General features: G+C 37.5%; 1 protein-coding gene across 16 annotated transcripts in view; it reads left to right on the top strand.

Annotated features, from left to right (window-relative positions):
- Trdn (triadin) overlaps positions 1–15,661 on the top strand; it is a 455,305-nt gene that overhangs the window by 306,138 nt on the left and 133,506 nt on the right. For 13 of the 16 annotated variants that reach the window (XM_063272320.1, XM_063272323.1, XM_063272312.1 and 10 more), the window contains 5 exon segments: positions 445–474; positions 1,300–1,317; positions 5,005–5,037; positions 5,162–5,188; positions 15,023–15,049. In XM_063272320.1, the coding sequence (XP_063128390.1) occupies positions 445–474; positions 1,300–1,317; positions 5,005–5,037; positions 5,162–5,188; positions 15,023–15,049 (135 nt within the window). 16 annotated transcript variants of the gene reach the window in all.

Below are 15,661 nucleotides of genomic sequence, written 5' to 3'. Positions count from 1 at the left end.
GGAACACAGTTATGATGCCGTCATACACCACACAAACCCCTAAGGTTGTGGCAGTCTACTGTCCTAGTTTCTCTAGTTTCAGTTGTATATAAGTATCAGACTGAAAGCAATGTAGCCACCCTTTTTATATATTTTTGCTTTATTATTATGTTTCTAATTTTAGCAAGAACATATTTTAAAACTATACTTATAACAAAGAAAATTAAAAATAAGATACTTTAAACCATAATGTTAAATTATTATGTTAAAAAATTCACATATTTATAATATATAGTACATATATCTATATATAACTCGTATATTTAGTTTAAATTAAAATTCTTTATTTAAAATATATTTTTAAAAATTTTGTTATAAAATAAAATTATAAAATATTATTGTTAATTATTCAGTTGTTAATTTAATTACATTTACACTGTCAATACTTTATCATTGCATTTTCAGATTCCAAGAAAATGAAAAAACCTCCAGAAGGTAAAAGAAATATTTGAAATACTTTCTTTTGTGGGGTAGGGGGTGTCTAGTACTTGGTACTTAATGAGCCATAAAGTAGCATTTTAACCCCTTAATGATTCACCTAGAAAAAAATCTGTATATGGAATTGAAAAGAGGAGAAGAAAGAGAATAAGAACAAGGGAGTGCTAGAGAGAGGACAGGAAGAGAGAGAGGTGGTGGAGGAGTGCTTTAGTTCAGGGACAGCACTTTTGTCTATCATGTGTAAGACTCCATGCTCAAATTCTAGCAAACACAAAACAACACCACCAATAATAATGATATCATCAAGTTATGATATATTGCTATATTTCCCTGTTGTGAACCTTTTCGATCTTTTAAAATATGATTATTTTATGAGACACTGAAGAATGTTACATATCAAATACATAGATTTAGTTACTTCAATTTCTTTTCAACATTGTAACTTCAATTAGAAGTTCAAGTATACCTTCTCTTTCTTCACTTCGATCATGACCTATTTGGCAAGTTACCCTCTGACTTCTGAATTTCTATATGTACAAGGTATTTATTCATGTGCACTAAGATTACCAGATATAAATAGCTCAGGTTATTACGGAGCATAATATACCTTTTTATTGTTTAATGATGTTTCTTTTAGTAAAGTTATACATCTCCCTGGGATAACTAGTGACACCTCAAAGCAGGAATCACTGTGATATTCAAGAAGGAGAACTAATGGGGAGGTTGATTGGGGCATACTCCACTCTATCCATTGTTTGTGTAGCAAATGAACCTCAAAATCTTTTAAGAGTAATGGTTCCATGCTTTTTTTTCTGTCAACAGAGAAACCCAAGGGAAAAAGTAAGGAAATGCATGCAAAGTCTGTTTGTGCAAACTTTCCTTCGCTATATAGGATTGGCATGCTAGTGTAATTATATTTCAAATTTCAGTGTTTAATACATGTGGACTCTATGCTTTGCTTTGAATATTTTAGGGGTTTTATTTTGTTTATTGATTTTTCCACATACTCGAGAATGTGTAAACTGGAGATCAGAGTAGCACAGAAACCACAGCAAGCATTCTCATACCCCATCCGACTCATAGAAGTAGCTAATAAAACCTTGAATTTTTTACCATACCTGCATTCTGTTGATGCCCATGTTTGTGTAAGTTTAGTGTTGGCATCTACTTACTTCTCCATTCTTAGAAAACTCTTAGTGTTGTTTCCCAGACTCTTTCCTGTTATCTAATTGCTGAGGTCCAGGAATCCCTCACAGACCACATGATCAGGGGTAGTTTATTGAGCATATGCCCCAGGATTGGATGATCAGGGCCACAGTCCAGATTTGAGAACTGAACTATGACATTAAGATAAAATCCTACAAGGTTTTTAACTGTAAAATTCACAGATATCTTTGTCAAGTTATTTCACAAATCAAGATTTAATAACATGTCTTTGTTGTACATTTATTCTGTTCCCACTGATTGGGATGTTCAATTGTGGCAGGGGACTTGCCTTGTCTAATATTGTCTTAACTTGTCTACCAGGATGTGGACTTGTCTTGCCTAGTATTCATGTAGTAACTTGCAAACCAAGATGTAAGTTACCTACATACAAGTTCCTTTCTGCCAAGGAGGATGTCAGTTCCCAGAGAGGTCTTGGGAGCTTAAACTTTACTTGACCATAATTCAAAATAGAAGTCTTTTACAAAATATTTCTTATATTGATGCAGGTGTCTATTTTATGTTGGGGTCCATCCCGGGGGAACCTTGTGAAAGCAAATACCATCAAGAGCTTATACACAAGTGCAGGAAGTGCTGCTGGGTGGTTGGTTTGGGTCCAAGCTTATTACTGCAAGGGTACATAACAGAATATGTAATCAACTTGGCCATGAGAAAGCTTTTTAGTAACAGGAAATATAACATATGAGAAAGTTTTCTTATAATGGCAGGCTAGCCAGGTAACAGTTACCTAGGACTTAACATTCCCTCTAGACTTTAAAATTTACCTAGGATTTAACACTTGTAACCTACAAATATTTTGACAGATTCATAATTAATTTCCATGAAAGTATTATAAGCTCATTGCAATAAAATTGCTAGGAAATCCCATTTCTTTTTTTTTTCTTTTTTTTTTTCGGAGCTGGGGACCGAACCCAGGGCCTTGCGCTTGCTAGGCAAGTGCTCTACCACTGAGCTAAGTCCCCAACCCCAGAATCCATTTCTTAAGGATCATCTACAACTACACAGTGCACTATTGAAATTACTTACCAAACAGTTGAGTAAAGCTCTGTGACTCTAGGTCTGTGTTTTTGTAAAACTATAGATAGCACACTTAAGGGACAATTTAACAGTCACTGAAATTAGCACACTTCTAGGAAGATAAACATATGATTCCATTGGCATTCAAAAATGCTGCTTTAAAGAGTATGTCAGCTTAAAATGTGCATATTTTGGTTGTTTGGGACATTGAAATAGCCTATCATAAAAATGTTCTAAAATATCCTGTGGAAAGAAATGTGTAATTATGCTACAAACCAGAAATATGGAGCAATTTAACTATAAAGCAGTATACATTCCTTCATGCCTGGATTGATGACTGCATACAGCTGGGGTGAAATCTGGCACATGGCTATATAAACAACACCATAAACCATTACACTAGCATGAACATAGAGGCAGCTAGCGGTTTGAGAAATGTTATTATTTGTATATATAAATTTAGTATATTTTAGTGTTGGGATCAAGAACCAGCAGCCTCAATTAACCTGGACCCCTGAGATCTCTCAGACACTGAGCCACCAACCAGTCAGCATACACCAGCTGATACGAGAGCCCCAAGACATATACAGCACAGGACTGCCTGGTCTGGGTTCAGTGAGAGAAGATGCACCTAACCCTTAAGAGACTGGAGGCCCCAGGGAGCTTAGAGGTCTGGTAGAATGGGTGAGGCGGGGACATCCTTATGAAGAAAGGGGTGCAGAAAGGAGGTATAGGATGTAGACCAGTCAGAGGATGGACTGGGAGGGGAATAAAATCCGGAGTGTAAAAAAAAAGAAAAGAAAAGAAAGAAAAAAAGAAAAGTGGAATAGCAGAATTAAAGCAATTTTTAAGCAAAAAGAAAAAGGAAGAAAGAAAAGAAAGGGAAAAAAGAAAAACACTCAATGGCTCTTGTATTCCAGACTATTTATTATTAATGTCATCATCATCATCATCATCATTATATTATTATTATTGTAATCTACAAATATTTTGACATGCTCACATCCCTTCTCCCTACAAGCATTACAAATGCATTGGAAAAATTGTTAAGATGAAATAAAGTAAAATAAGCCTCACAGTTGTTAAACATACTACTCGGAGTTTTAGAAATGCATTGAGTATGTTTAATTTTAGCTAAGGCACACACACTTTTATTTTTGTCCTTTAACATTTGTTCAAATTATTTGTTTATTTAGTTCAATGCTAGCAACTGTCAAAGGAGAATACATTGCCTAAATGTCAGAATAGACTTGATAAAATTTTTCAAGGAGAGTTTGATACATTGGCCAGAGGAGATTCTGTGACAATCTTTCATCCTAAAATTCGGTATATGAAATTTTTTTCAATGTAAACATCTTTCTATCTTCTGATTGCATGCACTACATAAAATATAAAATATTTCCCTTGCATTTAATTCACTGGTCCTATTTAACATTACTGCTCAAGAATATTCCTTTGTTTCCTTGATTGACAAGTTGTCAAGTAAAAATAATAATTGGAACATAAAAAAGTAACATAAAATATCAAATTAGGGTTGGGGATTTATCTCAGTGGTAGAGCGCTTGCCTAGCAAGTGCAAGGCCCTGGGTTCGGTCCTCAGCTCTGGGAAAAAATTCAAATCATTGCCAGCACCTCCTATAAAAATAGTACTTATTAATGTGTCAAATCATTTTGATAACAGAATTGTTCCTTTTTCTCATACAATGTGGATTAGGGAGTTTCTGAAGGAACCACCATCAAAAGAGAATTCTAGTGTAACATATCCTGCAATATCTTTGCTTTCTTTGCTCCCACCTGCCTCCTTACTTTATCTTAGTGCTTAAATATTCCCAAAACAGTTCTTATTGTCATGAAATAAATCTACAAGAACAGAATTGGAAGAGGAATTTCATATGAAATGCAACCAGATTCAACTTTTCGTAACTTATTTTAAAGCAACTGTAATAATATACTTTGTGCTTATTTTTCATCCAAACTTTAATTCTAATTATTATAAAATGAGAGCAAGATTAAAGTTTTCCTCCCTAAAGGAATCTATATTATATTTCTTGTTTCTATTTCCAAAAACATTTTTCTTAGTATTCAGAATATTTTAGGGCTATTCTAGGAGAACACACTCATTGAACTAGGAAAAAAAAGACTAACGCGAGGATGAGAAATTTATCATTTTGTGACACTGATAAGTTGCTGTTGTCTAGCATTAAACATTGATGTTTGCCTACATTAAAACAACTTATTTAGAAAACATAAAATTATAATCATATTAACAATGATGATCTGTTTTAGAACAGGAAAAGAAAGAAAAGCACATAGAAACAGGTAACAATTTTAATGTTCTATTTTTAATTTGTATGTTATTTAATTCATACCTGAATGCTGAATTTTAATGGAAGTAACAGATTGTTGATTCACCCTCTCCACTCTTTCTTCTTGTTTCATACAGCAAAGACACCAAAAAAGGAACATCCAGGTGAGTGAGACTGCTGTACCTCAGTAGATTTTCCCAGGAAGCAAGCCTAAGATTGGCTCATGTAGGCAAAGCCAAGTAAAGTAGAGAATCTCTCTCTCTCTCTCTCTCTCTCTCTCTCTCTCTCTCTCTCTCTCTCTCTGTCTCTGTCTCTGTCTCTGTGTGTGTGTGTGTGTGTGTATGTGTGTGTGTGTGTGTGTGTGTGTGTGTGTTCTGAACTTTTGCCAGAATCAATATCAATACAATTTGAGAGAAGGAAGAGCAAATGCTGTGTTGTCTCCTTGTTGCTAAACATTTGTTTATAAACTGGCAGCAACAGATCCTCTGAGACATTAGTAGTGTCTGTATCTGGTTTCACCTCAGACCAACTAAATAAAAAATCTGCATCTAAGTAAGGTCGTTGAGTATCTATGCAGTGTCTGAGAAACACTGTTGGTGGAAATATACCCAGGCAAAAGCAACTTAGGGGAGAATGTTTATTTACCTCACAGTTTAAGGGTATATTCTATCAAGGCAAATGACTTTAAGGTAGTAAGTTACATTATATCCAGACTCAGTCTTGAAAAAGTAATGACTACTGGTTTTAGCCTGGTTTCTCCTTTTTGTCAGTTCAGGACAACTAGTCCACAGATAGTGTGGGTTTTCCTACTTCTACACTCATCTTATTTAGGTCATGGCTCACAGGTATGCACAAAAGTTTATATCCTCAGTGGTTCTAGCGTCTATGAAGTTGGTGATCAGGGACAACTATTAGAGACACTGTTTTATAGATAGATACATTTATAATTAGAGCTAACGAGATAAAATAAGAATAAAACTTTTTGGGTTAGTATCCACTTGAAGCTCAAGAAGGAAGACCAAAGTGTGGCTGCTTCAGTCCTTCTTAGAAGAATGAACAAAATACTCACAGGAGGAAATACAGAAACAGAGTGTGGAACAGAGGCTGAAGGAAAGGTCATCCAGAGACTGCCCCACCTGGAGATCTATCCCACATTCAGTCACCAAATCCAGATACTATTGCAGATGCCAAGAAGTGCATGCTCACAGGAGCCTGATATCACCTGAGAGGCTCTACCAAAGCCTGAAAATACAGAGGTGGATGCTCTCAGCCAACCATTGGACTGGAAACTGGGTCCCCAATGAAGGAGTTAGAGAAAGGACTAAAGGAGCTGAAGAGGTTTGCAACTCCATAGAAAGAATAACAATATCAACCAACAAGAAACCCCAAAGCTCCCAGGGACTGAACCAACAACCAAAGAGTACACATGGAGGAACCCATGACTCCAGCCACATATGTAGCAGAGGATGGCCTTCTCAGGCATTAATGAGAGGAAAGGCCCTTGGTTTTGTGAAGGCTCAATGCCCCAGTGCAGGGGAATGCCAGGGCGGGAAGGAATGGGAGGGTAGTGGGAAAGCACCCTCATAGAAGCAAGGGTAGGGGAACCCAGGAAAGGTTTGAAATGTAAATAAAGAAAATATTTGAGCAGTGCCCTGAGCAAACCTTGGGTGCTGGCTCTAAACCTGGTCCCGTAACACCCAGAAGAACCTGGATTCGAAGGTGCTCTGAAATGCCCAGGGTCACAGGAGAGGAGGCTACAACAACTCTCCCAATGCCTTGAGTCACTTGGTTTCCCAGATCCAAGGAAGCAGGAACCACCACCAGCCAGGGCACTGGTTCCTTCTGATCTGAACCAATGGCCTGAGCAAACCTTGGGTGCTGGCTTTTCACCCAGTCACATAAAACCTAGAGGAAGCTTTAATTCCCAGATGCTCTAACTCACCCAATATCACAGTTTGAACCTGCACCATGAGCATTTCTGGGGAATTGGCAATCTACCTACTCCCACAACACACAGAGGGATCAGAGGAGAAGTCACAACATCTACTCCAACACCCAGAGTGACTGGGTTCCCCTAGGATCCAGGGACACAGGAACCCCTGCCCAGCAAGTGGCATGGGTTCCTTCCGGTGTCAACCTGGACATGGAGCAGACCTGAACTACTGACTCTGCATCCATGATTATAACACTCAGAAGGAGCCTGACTCCCAGGTGCTCTGAAACACAGACAGAATCACAGAATCGTAGAGGTAACTCTACTTCCAGGAGATCAAACACAACCAGGAGCACTGGAGCTCTGACACACTCAAGATCACAGTCGATGCCACAACATCTTTCCCCACATCCAGCATAACTGGGAACCTCACAGGAACCAGGGAAATACAAATCCCTGCCCAGTCAGAGGCACATGTTCCTTCCAGCTTGCACCAGTGCCCAGAACAAACCCAGGGCTCAGGTCCCCATCCACTCCTGAAAGACCCTGAGAAAGCTTGACTCCCAGTTGCTGTGACAAAGCAGGATTTCAGGAGCTTGGTCACACTGTGATTTCAGGATCATAGAGGCAGTATGACTCCCAGGAGCACTGACACAGCCAGGATCTCAAGATCAAAGGATCCCAGAATTATGGGAACACAGAGAAAGCTGGACTCTGAGGAGTTCTGACACAACGAGGATCACAAGAGGGACAGGCTCCAGTTGGAGACAGCAATGTCAGACATTAGAGATAACCAGATGGAGAGAGCTAAGCACAAAAGTATAATCAACAGAAACCAAGGCTACTAGGCATCATGAGAACCCAGTTCTCCCAACACAGCAAGTCATGGATAGCCCATCACAACAGAAAAGAAAGACTTGGATTTAAAATATCATCTAATGATGATGATAGAGGACTTTAGTAAGGGCAGAAATAATGCCCTTAAAGAAATACATGACAACACAGGTAAACAGGTAGAAGCACTTGAATAGGAAACATAAAAAAAATCCCTTAAAGAATTACAGGAAAACACAGCCAAACAGGTGAAGGAACCAAACAAAACCATCCAGGGCTTAAAAATGGAAATAGAACACAGCTGAGGAATGCCGAATGGCTGAAAAACACCTAAAGAAATGTTCAACATCTTTAGTCATAAGGGAAATGCAAATCAAAACAACCCTGAGATTTCACCTCACACCAGTGAGAATGGCTAAGATCAAAAACTCAGGTGACAGCAGATGCTGGCGAGGATGTGGAGAAAGAGGAACACTCCTCCATTGTTGGTGGGATTGCAGACTGGTACAACCATTCTGGAAATCAGTCTGGAGGTTCCTCAGAAAATTGGACATTGAACTGCCTGAGGATCCAGCTATACTTCTCTTGGGCATATACCCAAAAGATGCCTCAACATATAAAAGAGACACGTGCTCCACTATGTTCATCGCAGCCTTATTTATAATAGCCAGAAAATGGAAAGAACCCAGATGCCCTTCAACAGAGGAATGGATACAGAAAATGTGGTACATCTACACAATGGAATATTACTCAGCTATCAAAAACAACGAGTTTATGAAATTCGTAGGCAAATGGTTGGAACCGGAAAATATCATCCTGAGTGAGCTAACCCAATCACAGAAAGACATACATGGTATGCACTCATTGATAAGTGGCTATTAGCCCAAATGCTTGAATTACCCTAGATCCCTAGAACAAACGAAACTCAAGACGGATGATCAAAATGTGAATGCTTCACTTCTTCTTTAAATGAGGAAAAAGAATACCCTTGGCAGGGAAGGGAGAGGCAAAGATTAAAACAGAGACTTAAGGAACACCCATTCAGAGCCTGCCCCACATGTGGCCCATACATATACAGCCACCCAATTAGACAAGATGGATGAAGCAAAGAAGTGCAGACTGACAGGAGCCGGATGTAGATCGCTCCTGAGAGACACAGCCAGAATACAGCAAATACAGAGGCGAATGCCAGCAGCAAACCACTGAACTGAGAATAGGACCCCTGTTGAAGGAATCAGAGAAAGAACTGGAAGAGCTTCAAGGGGCTGGAGACCCCATATGTACAACAATGCCAAGCAACCAGAGCTTCCAGGGACTAAGCCACTACCTAAAAACTATACATGGACTGACCCTGGATTCTGACCTCATAGGTAGCAATGAATATCCTAGTAAGAGCACCAGTGGAAGGGGAAGCCCTGGGTCCTGCTAAGACTGAACCCCCAGTGAACTAGACTGTGGGGGGAGGGCGGCAATGGGGGGAGGGTTGGGAGGGGAACACCCATAAGGAAGGGGAGGGGGGAGGGGGATGTTTGCCCGGAAACCGGGAAAGGGAATAACACTCGAAATGTATATAAGAAATACTCAAGTTAATAAAAAAAATGGAAATAGAAATAATAAAAGAAAATCACAATGGTAGACAACACTAGAGTTAGAAAAACCTAGGAAAGAGATCAGGAATCATAGATACAAGAGACAGAAGAAAGAAGATACCACAGAAAACATTGACAGAACAGTCAAAGAAAATGCAGAATGCAAAAAGTTCCTAACCCAAAACATCCAGGAAAGACAGGACACAGTGAGAAAATCAAATCTAAGGATAATAGATAAATAAGAGAGTGAAAATTCCCACATTAAAGGGCCAGTAAATATCTTCAAAAATATTCCAGAAGAAAACATCCCTAGCATAAAGAAAGAGATGTCTTAAACATACAAGAAGCCTATAGAACTCCAAATAGACTGGACCAGAAAAGAAATTCTTCCTGTCACATAATCAAAACACCAAGTGTACAAGAAAAAAAAGAAAAGGAAAGAAAGAAAGAAAGAAAGAAAGAAAGGAAGGAAGGAAGGAAGGAAGAAAGAGGAAAAAGAAAGAGAACAAAGTTAAAAGCAAAAAGGGGAAAATGCAAGAAACATATAAAGGCAGACCTAAGAGAATTACACCAGACTTCTCACCAGAGGCTATGAAAGCCTGAATATTCTAGGCAGATGTCATACAGACCCTAAGAGAAGACAAATGCCAGCCCAGGCTACTATACCCAGAAAAACAGTCAATTAACATAGATGTAGAAATCTAGATATGCCAAGACAAAACCAAATTTACACAAGGTATTTTTATAAATCGAGCCCTACAAATAATAATAGACAGAAAACTCCAATACCAGGAGGGAAACTACACCATAGAATAAGCAAGAAATTAATCTAAGTTCAACAAACCCAAAAGAAGGGGGGTATACAAACACAATTCCACCTCTAACAACAAAAAAGCCAGAAAGCAACAATTGCTTTTCCTTAATATAGCTTAACATCAGTGGACTCAATTACACAAACACACACATACACACACACACACACACACACACACACACACACACACACACACACATACACACTACATAGACTAGCTGACTGGATATGTAACCAGGACCCAGCATTTTTATGCATACAGGAAATGTACCTCAGTGACAAAAACAGACAATATCTCAGGGTAAAAGGTTGGAAAAAAATCCAAACAAATGGCCCCAAGAAACAAGCTGGAATAGCCATTCTAATATCAAATGAAATTGACATTCAGCCAAAGTTATCAAAAAAAGATAAGGAAGGACACTTCAAACTCTCCAACAGAAAAATATACCAGAATGAACTCTCAATTCTGAACGTTTATGCCCCAAATGCAAGGACACCTAAATTCATAAAAGAAACTTTACTAAAACTCACAGCCTACACTCCACCTCACACAATAATAGTGGGAGATTTCAACACCCCATCTCTTATCAATGGACAGATCATGGAAACAGAAACAAAACAGGAACACAGAAGTTATGAAATAAATGGATTTAACAGATATTTACAGAGTATTTCATTTTAAAATGAAAGAATATACCTTCTTCAGAGTACCTCATAGTTACTTCTCAAAAACTGACCATATAAGTGATCCAAAAACAGGCCTCAACAGATACAAGTAGACTGAAATAACCCCATGCATCCTATCAGATCACTATGGATTAAGGCTGGTCTTCAGTATAATGAAAAAAACAGATGGCCCACATATACATGGAAGCTGAACAATGCTCAATGATAACTTGGGAAAGAAAAAGAAAGAAAAAGAAAGAAAGAAAGAAAGAAAGAAAGAAAGGAAGGAAGGAAGGAAGGAAGGAAGGAAGAAAGAAAGAAAGAAAGAAAGAAAGAAAGAAAGAAAGAAGGAAAGAAAGGAAAGAAGTTAAAGATTTTTCAGATTTCAATGAAAATGAAGGCACAACAGACCCTAACTTATGGGACACCATGAAAGCAGTCCTAAAAGGAAAACTCATAGCTCTGACTTCCTCCTAAAAGAAATTGGAGAGAGCACACACTAGCAGCTTGACACCACATCTGAAAGTTCTAGAATGAAAGGAAGCAAATATACCTAAGAGGAGTAGATGGCAGGAAATAATCAAACTCAGAACTGAAATCAACCAAAGAGAAACAAAAGAGCTATGCAAAAAAATCAACAAAACAAGGAGCTGGTTCTTTGAGAAAATCAACAAGATCGATAAACCCTTAGCCAGATTAGTCGAGGGCACAGAGAGCATATCCAAATTAAAAAGAAAATCAGAAATGAAAAGAGAGGCATAACAACAGAAAATGAGAAAATTCAAAAAATCATCAAATCCTATAACAAAAGCCTATGTACAACAAAACTGAAAGATCTAGATGAAATAGACAATTTTCTAGAAGGATTCCAAATACTAAAGTTAATCAGGTCACATAAACCATCTAAACAGTCCCATAACTCCTAAAGACCTAAAAGCAGTTATTAAAAGTCTCCTAACCAAAAAAAAATGCCCAGGACCAGATGGGTTTACTGGAGAATTCTTCAAACCTTCATAGAAGACCTAATACCAATACTCTCCAAACTATTCCACAAAATAGAAACAGAAGGAACACTACCTAATTCCTTCTATAAACTCACAATTGCACTTATACCTAAACTACACACAGAAAGAAACAACAAAAAAGAGAACTTCAGAACAACTTCCCTTATGAATATTGACACAAAAAATATTCAATAAAATTCTTGCAAACCAAATCTAAGAACACATCAAAATGATCATCCATCATGGTCAAGTAGGCTTCATCCCAGGAATGCAGGGATGGTTCAATACATGGAAATCATTCAATGTAATCCATTATGTAAACAAACTCAAAGAAAAAAAACCACCTCATTAGATGCTGAGAAAGAATTTGAGAAAATTCAAAACCCCTTCGTGTTAAAAGTCTTGGAAAGGTCAGGAATCCAAGGCCCATACATAACACAGTAAGCGCAACGGACAGAAAACCAGTAGAAAGAAATTAGAGAAATAACACCCTTCACAATAGCCACAAAAAACATAAAATACTCTGGTTTGACTCTAACCAAGCAAGTGAAAGATCTGTATGATAAGAACTTCAATTCTCTGAAGAAAGAAATTGAAGATGAACTCAGAAGATGGTAAGATTTTCTATGCTCATCGATTGGCAGGATTAATATAGTAAAAATAGCCATCTTAGCAAAAATAATCTACAGATTCAATGCAATTCTCATCAAAATTCCAACTCAATTCTTCATAGGGTTACAAAGAGCAATGTGCACATTCATTTAGAATAACAAAAAACTCAGGATAGCAAAAAATATCCTCAACAATAAAAGAACTTCTGGAGGAATCACCATCCCTGACCTCAAGCTGTATTGCAGAGCAATAGTAATAAAAACTGTATGGTATTGGAACGGAAGCAGGGAGGTAGATCAATGGAATAAAAATGAAGACTCAAAAATGAACACACACATACCTGTGGTCACTTGATCTTTGACAAAGGAGCTAAAACCACCCAGTAGGAAAAAAGACAGCATTTTCAACTAATGATACTAGATCAACTGGAGGTCAGCATGTAGAAGAACGCAAATCGATCCATTCTTATGGTCTTGTACAATGATTAAGTTCAAGTGGATCGAGGACCTACACATAAAACAGATACACTAAAACTAATAGAAAAGAAAGTGGGAAGACCCTCAAACACCTGGGCACAAGGGGAATTTTCTGAACAGAACAACAATGGCTTATGCTCTAAGTTCATGAATCAAGAAATGGGACCTCATAAAATTGCAAAGCTTCTATAAAGCAAAGTACACTGTCAATAGAGCCAAATAGCAACCAACAGATTGGTAAAAGATCTTTCCAATCATATATTCAATAGAGGGCTAAGATCCAATATATACAAAGAACTCAAGAATTTAGACTCCAAAGAATCAATTAACTCTATTTAAAAATGGGGTACAGAGTTAAACAAAGATTTCTCAACTGTGGTACATCAAATGGTCGGGAAGCACCCAAAGAAATGTACAGCATCCTTAGTCATCATGAAAATTCAAATTAAAACAACCCTGAGATTCCACATCACACAAGTCAGAATGTCTAAGATAAAAAATTCAGGTGGCAAGAATGTGGAAAAAGAACATTCCTCCGTTGTTGGTGGGATTCCAAGCTGGGATAACTATTGTGGATATCAATCTGGTGGTTCCTCAGAAAATTGGACATTGTACTACCTGAGGACATAATCACAAAAGAACAGACATAGTATGCACTCATTGATAAGTGGATATTAGCCCAAAAGCTTGTCATATCCTAGATACACTTACAGACCACATGAAGCTCAATAAGAGGGAAGACCAAAGTGTGGATGCTTCTGTCATTCTTAGAAGGGGAAACAAAATACCTAGGAGGAAATATGGAGACAAAATATGGAGCAGAGGCTAAAGGAAAGGTCATCCCACATACAGTCACCAAACCCAGACACTATTGTGGATGCCAAGAAGTACATGCTGACAGGAGCCTGTTATAGTTGTCACCTGAGATGTTTTGCCAAAAGCTTGACCAATACAGATGTTGATGCTCACAGCCAACCATTGGAGTGAGAATGAGGTCTCTAATGGAGGAGTTAGAAAAAGGACTGAAGTAGCCGAAGTGGTTTGCAACCCCATAGGAAGAACAACAATATCAACCAACTAGACACCACAGATCTTCCATGGACTAAATCACCAACAATGGAGTACATGTGGAGTGACTGATGGCTCCAGCCACATATGTAGCAGAGGATGTCCTTGTTGGGCATCAATGGGAGGAGAGGCCCTTGGTCCTGTGAAAGCTCAATGCCCCACTGTAGGTGAATGCCAGGGCTGGAGACAGAAGGGATTCTGTGGTTGGGTGGGCAATTACCCTCATAGAATCAGGGAGAGATAGTATGGGATAGGGATTTTCAGGAGTGGAATCTGGAAAAGGAGATAACATTTGAAATGTAAATAAAAAAATCCAATAAAAATTACACTAGTTGTGAGGAACTGCCCTGGTCTTACATAGATTTATACATGTTATGTACTTTAATAATAAAATGATTTAGCCTACACAGAAATAAAGAATAACATTTTTTCTGTAAATGCACCTCACATTGTTTCACTTTTGAAATATAGAATATACCGCTCCAAAAATCTCTCCCCTATTCAATAAGTTTTTATCAGATCAGTATTACTGTACATTCATATTGAGGTTTAAATATGGTATAGCAATTTACTAACAATTGGGTATTTTCATTTTATTACTCTTGTATTGAGACAGAAGTTGTTTCCACATAGCTCTGGATGTCCTGTAGTTCATTACATAAACCAGGCTGGGCTCAAACTCACAGAGATGCTCCTGTCTCTGATCCCAAGGCCTGGGATTAAAGGTGTGCACTACCATGCCTGGCTACATTATATATAACTTTTGAAAGCCATGAGCACTTGCTGAAAGATTCATGGATTCTCCTGAGAAATTTCTGGGTTTTGAAATCCATCTTAGAGCATAGCAAAGAAAATTGAAAAGATACATTTTCTTTTCAGATATAATTTTCCTCAGTTTCTAATATTATCCTTTCTATCTTTCTAACAACTAACCCTAAATGTTATTTTAAATGAAGGTAGACTACTAGTGAATGAAGACCTATTTCTCTCTTGTCATTGCAGCTCCAAGTGAAAAACACAGAAAAGCAAGTACGTAGAACAAGCTTGATAAGAATAGCATGGTTTAACAGCCTATTCGCTTGCAAGTTCCTCTGTAGACCTTCTTCATGCTGAGATTGATTTAGCTCCACTGGTCTGCATTTCTGCATGGTGAAATTTTATGGTTAAATGACTATTCTTCTGTTGTTTTTGTTCTTATGACAATTTGTCTAGAGGGTTTAAAATGTGATTTCAGCTATTTAGATCGTAATTTTTATATTCACTTTTTTTCTCACACAGAAATAAATATAGTTGTATTTTCTTATGCATTTTATAATTAATTATATAAAAATCCCAATGATAGTATAGTACTATGAAAGTTCATTTTTAATGAACTGTAGACATCCTATAACTTTATTAAAATTTTTTGTAGAGTTTCAATTCTTTTTTAATGTTTGTATCCTCAGATTAATTTTTTTGATAACTGATAAGTCACCATGATAAATACATCAGTGACAGCTCTCATGCTTATGAAGAAATGCTGATTTTTTCTATTTCTTTTTGTTTGGATAAAATAGTTATTAATAAATACACTTAATAAATATTGAGATAAAAAACAATCATTTCCTTAAAACTAATGTTCTTATGCTTTATGTATGAGAT

Source organism: Rattus norvegicus, chromosome 1 (assembly GCF_036323735.1).
Source record: "Rattus norvegicus strain BN/NHsdMcwi chromosome 1, GRCr8, whole genome shotgun sequence".
Lineage (NCBI taxonomy): Eukaryota > Metazoa > Chordata > Mammalia > Rodentia > Muridae > Rattus > Rattus norvegicus.
Note: the sequence above shows the minus strand (reverse complement) of the source record. Positions and strands in the feature narration are given on the sequence as shown.